We start from the raw sequence: 10,398 nt of genomic DNA on the forward strand, positions 1-10,398 counted from the left end.
TCTCATGAATGAATTGAATAGAAAAGATGTAAGAAGACCCTTCTTTTAGTTTGATACGTGTAATTTTAGATTTTGAAATTATTTTTTAATTATAAAAAGGAGCATTCCTGGATTTAGTGAAATAATTGGAGGGAAATTAAATCCTCTTTTTTACAAAGAATCGTCCCCACAAAGTTATTTTACCAAACTGTCTCCATAGACAGGTATGTGGCTGCGGTTATGTTACTACTGCGACGGTTTAGTTTCAGTACTATCTTTGGTTGTAACCCTTGCAATAGATGGGTTACAAATAGACCATCTATTGCAAGGGTTATGTAACCGTTGCTAAATAAACGATGCAATAGGTTTATTTTCTAGTAGTGTAATATGCCCAATTTTGAAAACCGTACCATCCTAGACAGGTTACCAATTGAACAATTCAAAAAATAAGTATCTGAAATCCCGGTAAATACTTACTCACACCGGGTTGTTTACACCAAACTATATTAACTTACTATGGTTAATTAATCTAATTAGATGGGAATGTATGTAATTTACCATGGTTAAATGATTGAAGTCCATATGCAAGACACATGTCATATATCTATTGGTTTGATGTAAACACCCGGTGCGGGTAAGTTTTTACCATGAAATCTCTAACTTGTCAGGCTTTGCTGAAACTGGACACTGGGTTTCAGGACTAAGAGAACACATAACACTTCCATAAATATTCACATTAATGCCACAGCTGACTTTCCTCTGGATAGGTTGTTTCAGGAAATTTAAAATCCCAAAATTGCCTACGAGTCACTTACATTCAGCCTGCTTAGAGCTGCATATACAACTAAAAAAGCATACACAATGCAACAACCGATCAAAAAAATTTCACCAGTTAACTCAAGGAAAGGAAGAGCTACACTGCTGCTATATTATTGCAAAAGAGAATCCCTACGAGCTGCAAAATTATAGCACACGAGAATCTCAGTAACCTTTTCGTTGTTTTATGCGCTTTCCTTGGGCTTAGGGATTTTTTTATATTCATAATCATTAATATCCACCTTCTCCTGCAAAGCCTGCGAAGGACAATAGGCATCAAGCTAAGCTTAAGAAAGGAATTCAACACAAGCACACATGCACACTTGAGGAGAATATTTGTACCTTTAGTTCTTCCTCCAGGTTAATTTTTTTGGGGTTATATGCATTGACAGGTCCAGCCCTGGAAAGAGCTTTTCTTGTTTCGATGATTTCCCACTCTTGATCGTCCTTTACTTTAGCTATATCCTTGCTGAACTACAAAAGTTTGCACCACTTAGTCTTTAACCAGGGCAGAAAGAAGGGGACAGCATCTTAAAAGGCATTCATGAGGCCCCGCATATGGCATGAGAATAGGGAGAACACCAAAAGCTGAGAATTTTGCCTATCTGTAAACTGAAGGGTGGGCATGAACCACAGAATTACATCCAGTGAGGGGTAAGAGATGGCTTATTTACCGTCTGGCCCTCATATTGGCCCTTAGACATGGGCGGACTTAAATAGCCCATTAAAATTAAGGGCTGTGCTTGAGCTAAAGAAATTTAATCTAGCGTGATGCTATTAGTTAGTAGCACTAATGAACTATACTAAGTTCTTATTGCATTAGCAATACACATGCATACCATCATCACCATAATGATCCAGAAGACAAAAGCGCAATAACATCAGAGTGTGAAAAGATAACAGTACAATGATCCAAAACAAGAAGATATACATGGAATTTAGGTCCAAAAAGTAAGTGAATTTTTCAACCTGAATTATTGCCAAACTTTTCTGCACCATCAATATACTTGTACCTTTTGACTTATTACATTTGCTTTGGCATTTGTCATACTTCATTCTCCTCCAAATATTAGTTTTTTAAATAAGGTAATGAATTTCATAGAAGGCATCAAGAAGACGAAAATATTACAATGCAAGATAAAAATATAAAGACAATGTTAGCTCAGTTACAAAAGGTAATCTGAAGTTAAGGAGCTGACAAAGTCCAAAAAGGTTTCCGGGGAATTAACAGGGTAAAAGCTAACTTCAACCATATTTAGTTACCTTTTAGGGGTCGTTTGGTTTGAATACGGCTTATGCCGGGATAAGTTATACTGGTATAAGTTATGCTGCATAAGTTATGCTGGGATTAGTTATGCTGGGATTGTTTTTTATCCATTGTTTGGTATGTTGTATTAAATATGACAATTGCATAATTTGTAAGAAGAATGTATACCGGCGTTAATTTTAATCTTGGGATAACTTATACCTGGTTTGCTAACCAAACAAAGTATTAAGGTGGTATTAAATTTTTATACCAGCACTATACCTTCTTATACCTCATACCAAACGACCCCTTCCGTGTTAACTATACAGGGTAAATGTAAGTTAGTGTTGTTCCCTGTTGATAGCAATATTAATTATAAATCTAATGGACTATAAATAATTCATATTCCAACGTTATTACGAAATATAAGGATCTGGGATACTTGAGTTTTTTGGACAAGCTATGGAGTATGTTTATATTCCTGCAAATTTAACCGTCTGTTGGCATGTTTGATTGTCTAGAATGGCCAGTTTAATCCTTTGAATATTGGAGTCACAAAATTGAGGAAAGATTCAGTAGTCCCTCTAAAGGGTGCTACCATTAGCCCCATTATACATGGCTCCATCCTCTGAATTTGTAGTATTGACGAAATAACAGTCAGAATGGCTGGAAGAGTGAAAACTTATTACCATTACATGAGATGATAATGAAAAGAGTTCTCCATGCCTTTTAATTCTCTTTATTTCTTGATATTTTTTCTCTTTCCCGCAAAGATCATGCCATTTTATGAGATGAAGTCAAAATGAACGATAGAGAACATAAAAGAGAGAAAAAGTTATAGTAATAGGTAAGACCTAAGTTGCTCGGACTCGGGCACGAGCATCCAATACGGGCACGGATCCGAGTGTCGGATTCGGCAAAATCGAAATTTTGAGAATCGGGGGTGCGGATCCAGGTATGGATACGGGTGCAGGAGTTCGGCTAAAAAAATTTTAAAATTATAAAAAATAGAGCTATAAAGAGAAAAAGAAAGCCATTCAAGTAGGGCTGTTCATTTGGATCGGATATCTGAAATCTGAACCGATCCGTTCATTTCGGATTTCGGATTGGATTTCGGATTGTGTTTATTAAAATTTCGGATGGGTACGGCACCAAAAATGAAGAGTCCGCACAACTTAGGGTAAGACGTTTGCTTATCATCAGCTGCAATAGCTTCTTTCTTCCACTCATTGTGACTCTTAATGCTTTGATATATGTAAAATCCTACCAAGCACAATAAGATCTACCCATGAACCACTACGAATCATCAATACACTGCCCTTAATTATTTCACGAATAAGCAGCACCGATACAAAGGCTAAGCAAGCACAACTTGCAAGTTGTCCAGGTGGAAGGTGATTTGAATAGGCGCGATATCAGAAGCTAGTAGCTACACATGATATAGTGTAACAGCTTAACTCTGTTAGCAATACTAAGATAAGTCATCCTACACATTTTGAAGGTTAGTACTTCTCATAATAATATGCAACTAAATTTTTTTATTTATTTTTATAACTGTCGTATCCTGGCCAGCTCGAGTGTACCTCGACTAAGTTCACGGCATACCTGTTAACTACCACCAGCACAGGTACCGGGTAGCTCTGTCCACCACGGCTTGGACAGATGGAAGAGTGGTTTTGCCTCCACTTGGATTTGAGCCTGAGACCACATGGTTCTCAACCCACTTCATTGACACTAGGCTGCTCACATGGGTGCAGCAACTAAATCTTATCTATAAAAATCCACAGCGCAAGAACACAAAAAGACCAAAACAAAAAATCACCATGGATGCCATTCCATTCATCAATCATTCAGGATGAACCTTTTTTTTCGGGGAAAAATCTTATTACACATGCTAGAGTATCATTGACCCTAAACCTTTAAGGGTCGTTTGGTAGGATGTATAACAATAGTGTTGAATAAAGTGTATTAGTAATGCATGGGTTAGTAATGCAAGCATTATTTATGCAGATATTATTTCTTATTCACTGTTTGGTGTGGTGTATTAAAAATTAAAATGCGTTGAATAATTTTTAAGAAAATTAGTTGTTTACAAAAATGCCCTCCATATTCTTTAGCTTTAAAGGACTTCAAGGACAATTTTGTCTTTAACCATGCCAATGCATGCATTAATAGCCTTGGTATTGCTAATACCATGGTTTGCTATGTATTAGTTATACATAGGATAATACCAAATCTGTTGTATAACTAATACTTGTATTAGTAATACATAGGTTGACAAAAGTGCCAAACAATAAATTAGTAATACCAAAAGCTAGTGCATGCATTATTTTCTCTAATACATGCTACCAAACGACACCTTAGAGGTTTCACAATCCCATGCCCCCTAGGGACTTGAAGCTACATATGAGTCTGCAGTATCTAAGACCCATATCGATTAATATGTAAAGGTCCTCTCCATCTGACTACCTCAACCTATGGACTCAGATGTCCAAGAATTACCCAAAAAATAAATAAAAATTACTACATTTTAGCTACTGCCAAGGAAGCAGCAACTAGGAAAGCTTTGAGAAGTCAGAGAAAAAAAGGCATCAAAAGAAAAAGCAAAGAACTGCGACTTAGATATACAATACAAGTAAATCAAAACAAAGCAAGGAAAATAGAATCCAAGTCCAAACTTGCAATTGCAGATAGTCATAAAAGGACTAATTGGAATACTTTTTAAAACATGAAAATATGACCCTACAAAGAGCCTCCACTGTAGCAGAAAGGTAGACAAGGAAAACAAGGACAAATTACATAAAACAGACAAACCCCCTTAACCAACATGTTTTCTGAGCTAAGCTCAAACACTTGCCAGGATTGTTGGTAATGACTCTTACATAACCTATGGAAAGCCAAACTATTTTTAGTTGTAGGATTTCATAACTGTGCCAACAGAAAGGCAGGACATGCAAAAACTTAGAATAGGTTATGTCAGTTTGTAAGAGTTACATGAACTTCAATTGAGTAGTTTGACATTAAGTATAACTAACCTGCCTTGCAGAAGTTGGCTAAGACCAATAGATCCAAGCACCGTGAGTGAGATCATAGGAAGTCCATATCTCATAAATGGTGATTTCCTTCCCAATCTTTTGTATGATGAAGTTGGGTTCTGAACCTTGGAAGCAAAGGAGGCTGCACGCTCATTAACTTTATTATTAAGATGACTCGTCATGGTCTGAGCAGTTGTCATTGGTATACGTCAGGAGGTCCCCTCCTTCACAATCTCCAACTAGGCAAGAAGTTTATAATAACCAATCAAATATTTCCGCGATTTCCTAATCAAAACATGAACTTTCTCTGTTCACAAATTAAAGGTTTTTTTTCTCCTCACAATTGAGAATTAACAAACACAAAATTTAGCACAGCTCAGCCATCAAACTCCGTAGGAATTTATTTGCAAAAGAATGTAATGCCACCCCACTATACATTTTTGACATCATCTTCCACAGTAACCATTGAAGAACCAACACTATACCCAATTCAGAATTTGTCCATCAGCTTCTATACTACTTTGGTCCTACTTATTTAATGGGTTCAAGGCGCACTTCGGAGAAAATAGTTACAGGGGCTTAAAGCTAAAGCAAATATAATGAATAGTTTCTAGAAAGCGCACACAAATTCGGCACTTTCTAAGACCAGAATGCAAAACTTGCATATATTTCAAACGAAGGAAACCTATTGAATTCAATTTCAGAAATAGAAGTCCTCTCTTTACAACAGGGACCAGCAAATGATTCAATTTAGCACTACTCAATTGAGATGACCAACATCGAAAAGCCGTAAGAGAAACTAAAGCATATGGAGAAGGCAGAAACAAACAAATCAAAGAACAGAAACTAAAGCAGAAAAACAACTAAATATAAACGGTGAGATGCCATACCAAATAAAAGGGTCAGAGGGTATAACCGAGAATCCGAGATCGAAGACAACCAAACAAGGTAGGGCAGGCAGGCGGCGCACGGCCGAAAGGGAGGTTGATTTGCCGATGGCGGTGAAGGATTATTTTTGACAGATTCTGGGAAAGAAAAGCAGGAGAAATAAATATTCTTTTCTTTCGTTAGAAATGAAATACTTGTAAATGTTACTCATACTAGTAGTTAGCAGAGAGGAATTGTCGAGGAATTGTCGAGGAGACCCCTCAAAACTTAAATTCCCATTTTTTTTCTCATTTTTTTGGGTTGGAAAATAGCTAAATGGGTGAGTTAAGGTAGGGGGAAGTGCACAGTTAGCCAGTAATAAGACATGTATTTATTTTTAAGCCACTTTTTAAAATGTCTTTAGTCTTTAGCCACTGCTTTAATAAACTTTTTCCTGCCCGGACGAAAATACCCTTCTGCTCATAAAGTTCAGGACCAAGTGTCCTTAACTTATGAGCTTGTTACTGTAAGTTCAGGACTAGCTGTCCATAATTTATAAGTCTAAGTTTAGGACTACCTGTCCTTAACTTTTGAACTTGTAAGTCTAAGTTCAGGACTACATGTCCTTAACTTTTGAACTTGGAACTCGAAGTTCAGGACTATCTGTCCTTAATTTCTATGCTTGTAACTCTAAGTTAAGGACCAAGTATCCTTAATTTTTGAACTTCCAACTCTAAGTTCAGGACCAAGTGTCCTTAACTTATGAGCTTGTTACTGTAAGTTCAATAGTCCTTAACTTTTGAACTTGGAACTCGAAGTTCAGGACTACCTGTCCTTAATTTCTGTGCTTGTAACTCTAAGTTAAGGACTACCTGTCCTTAATTTCTGAACTTCCAACTCTAAGTTCAGGACCAACTCTATTTTACTTTTAAAAGAAACGTAGATTTAAATGGTTGCACAACCCTACGTGAAAGTTAATTAATAAAGGGTTTAATGTTGTTCTTTTGGGTTGATGTATTATAGTAGAATTACATAAGAAGGATGTATAAAGGGTGAGAAGAAGAACGAGAAACATGTAACATCATGCTAACGTTACTAGCACCAAACACCTTGTGAACAATGGCAAACTTGTCGGGATCATCAGGAGGAAAGTAAGGAGCAAAGATACAGTCTTTGGCACAGCGACGCCTTAATAATTTGCCGGAAGCACAAGGAGAAATTAATATGCATTTCCGTTTGGGAAGGAAATGAGATAGAAGAAACGGTAACACCGTGCTACTTTTGCTCAGCATTAAAAATGCTGGATAAAAAGTAAATACCATTTTGGGTCACCATAAGGTTTGAAAAATAATATTTCTTTCTTATTTTTCTGCCAATTTCTCTCTTATCTCTCTACTTTTTCTTCTCTCTCGCTCAACCCCTCGACCACAGTGGTTTCCAACGGGAAGAGATAAGAATCAAGCTTCGATTTTGGGTGGAATCATCTCCATAGACCCAACAAGCACTGTAATGTTGCTCAAAACGTGTCAATTTTGGTAAATCCTAATTTTTTCTTGTTTCTGTTTCTTACATTTGTGATTTTAGGTTTTGTAGAGTGATTCGTTCATGTGCATGTTCAAGATCAATTGGGTTGTGTATAACCATATATTATGCGTGGGTGGTTATATTTGCTTCTTGGACTACCTCTATGCTTTGTATTTTAGAATATCGTTGGACTGGCAACTTAATGTTTATTGATAACATGTGGTCGATTGTCTTATGGTCATACATGTTTGCTGGAATTGGGGCTTATTTTTCTTATTCTGATCACAAGTTTTAAATTATTAAATGTGACATTGCATATTTGCATGTAGGTAACATGACGAAGAAATCAATTGCTAAGAAGCATATTCCTTCGACAAAGAAGGCAAATGCACAACCTTCAAACAGGAAAGGAAATGCAGAAACACAGGGAGCATCGATGTCACACCTCCTTTTTTCCCGAGGGGATAGGGGAGTTTTTCCAATTAAAGTGGCATTAATCGAAATGGGATTATTTATTTAATTTCAGAGTCGCCACTTGGAATAATTTATGGTGTCCTAAGTCACCGGTTTATTTTAAAATCCCAAATCGAGGAAATTTGACTCTGTTTTAAAAGTCTGCGAACACAGAAAACCGGGTAAGGAATTCTGTTAACCTGGGAGAAGGTGTGAGACACTCCTGAGTTCCGTGGTTTTAGCACGGTCGCTCAACTATTAATAATTGGCCTAATTATCTGATTTATTACATGTTTAAAACCTATTGTGCATTTTATCGCTCCGATACCGCTTTTAATTATTTTAATTGCTTTTAGGATTTATGGAATTATTTCTTGAATAACAAGTTAGGATGACGTACACTTGTCATTTTGGTACATATTGAAAATCGCGCCACGTGAAACGCACCCGTGATTCACAACATGTTTATTTTTATTATTATTTGAAGTTATGGTCGAGTCACGTGAAACGCACACTCGAATTGAGAATTATGTATCGCGACCATGCTACGGGAACCGTACACATAGTCGCGATAATTTATTTATTTATCGCGCCTAAAGCAAGCTACGATGTTCATAAGTTGTTCTTCCTACTTTGAGATTATTGTGAAGGCCAAGGTTATGAAAATTATTGTAGAAAAGGATATAGATTAGTTATAGAAAGATGAACTAGCTTATGAATTTTATTAACTCTTGGCCCACTAGACTTGAATTATCTAAGTCCAAACGGCCCAAAAGAATCCTCGTGCTTCAACCACACTGCACGGTCCAATTGCTAATTTAAAACAAAAGGCTTCAAATGATGCTCGAGTAAACCATCTACTAACTGAGTGCATAAAGAAATTTAACGATTACGCCAAACAAATAAGGAAAGAATCATTCATTTAAGGCTAAGATGAGAGGTCTTATACAATTGATCAAATGACTAAAGCAAAGGTTCAAAAACAAACTTCAACAGCACCCAAACAACAATGTATTCCAGTCATATAGGAATTTATTCCTATCTTTGATTAAAAGCACCTAAACAAGTTATATACATGAGGCAACTTCATCAAACATTTACAAGTTAAAGAAAAGGAAGAAAGCACTTCTGTGCAGAAAGTTTCGCCGGAATCAACACACCTCCAATTCAGATGCAAATTGTTATAACAGTATCTAAATCCAACTTTATACTCAAATAGATATGACATGCAAATCAATAACAGTGATCACTAGTTCAACAGAGAACAACTTGTAATTTCCGAAATCCTTATTCATAAAAACACGAGTGATCCAAATCAATTTACAGAGTCAAAATCGAGAAGAGTACCTTGCTGCGACAGAATAAAGAGAGGCGGTGATAGGAAATAAATCTGGAGCCCAGCAAAGAAGTGAATCAGCAGCGCTCGGCAGTAATTTAAGAGTTCAATCACTCTTGGTAGCCCAGAGATTAACCCACAAATTAATAGAAAACCATAGCTCTAAAACGGCCAGAAATTTGAGATTAAGCACTTCACTTCCAAGCAAGATTCAAACACGATTTGCTTTCCTTTTTTCAATGAGAATTTCTCCAAGTCTTTGCTATTTCAGTTTTCTTCCCTTTTTTTAGATCTCAGAGGATTTTCTTTTCCATTTTTTAGCCGTTTTGGCGTGTGTGTGAGAGTGAGGATGGACGGCTGCTAGTTCTTCAGAGAGGAGGGAGTTAGAGAGGAGGGAGGCGGCAGCTCATGGGTCTGTTCGTCTGTCAAGAGAAAGATGAAGAACAGGGGCGGCCGCTGTTGTGTGATGACAGAGCTAGGGGTCTAGGGGTCGTTTGGTACGTGGACAACATAGTACCAGGATTATAATATCGGATTATAATTTCGCTACTAATTTATATCACATAAAAGATAGGAATTATATAATCCCATAATTGATGGTATAAAGTGGGAAAAGTGGGATAAGATTTGAGATTATGTTTATACCTTGTTTGGTTAGAGGTACAAATTTATCCCACGATAAATTTATACCTCCAACCAAATAAGGTACAAATTTAATCTCAACTCTTATCCCAGTTAGTACCTCGTACCAAAACGACCAGTTAGGGTTTCTTTGGAAGGGGGGAAGGAAGGTCCGATTCTAATAGGGTAGGAAAAATAATTTGGTTTTAATAAGGGGATTGGGGCCAGGCGGGTCATGGGGAATGGGTTTGGGCAGATTCTTGTGGAGTTTTGGGATGTTGTAATTAATTTGGCCCAATCTAGCTAATAAGCTCAAATAGCCGTACTTCTCTTTTTAAAGTTTCACTATTAGCCACCAAATAAACCAACATAATAGGTAAACTAAAATTGCAATACTAACCTCTTTACTACATTATCTATCAATTAATTAATTAATTACCTTAACAATTAAACTAATAAAAAGAAATTATTAATTTAAAAGAAAAAGCTAAAAGTGTAAACACGACTAGGTTATTTGTTGT

At 36.6% G+C, this 10,398-nt stretch overlaps 1 protein-coding gene across 3 annotated transcripts; it reads right to left on the bottom strand.

Annotated features, from left to right (window-relative positions):
* LOC109234391 (cytochrome c oxidase assembly protein COX16, mitochondrial-like) lies at positions 681–9,785 on the bottom strand. 3 transcript variants are annotated; one of them, XM_019400369.1, is made up of 5 exons: positions 9,268–9,785; positions 5,967–6,101; positions 5,077–5,315; positions 1,138–1,264; positions 681–1,052 (listed from the first exon to the last, which is right to left on the bottom strand). In XM_019400369.1, the coding sequence occupies exons 3-5, from the start codon at positions 5,274–5,276 to the stop codon at positions 981–983; spliced, it is 399 nt and encodes a 132-aa protein (XP_019255914.1). In that variant the 5' UTR covers positions 5,277–5,315; positions 5,967–6,101; positions 9,268–9,785; the 3' UTR covers positions 681–980. The 3 variants fall into 3 exon arrangements, with proteins under 3 accessions (XP_019255914.1, XP_019255913.1, XP_019255915.1); XM_019400368.1 differs by lacking the exon at positions 5,967–6,101; XM_019400370.1 differs by lacking the exon at positions 5,967–6,101 and having other exon boundaries at positions 5,077–5,361.

The sequence above is a fragment of the Nicotiana attenuata genome, chromosome 11 (genome assembly GCF_001879085.1).
Source record: "Nicotiana attenuata strain UT chromosome 11, NIATTr2, whole genome shotgun sequence".
NCBI lineage: Eukaryota > Viridiplantae > Streptophyta > Magnoliopsida > Solanales > Solanaceae > Nicotiana > Nicotiana attenuata.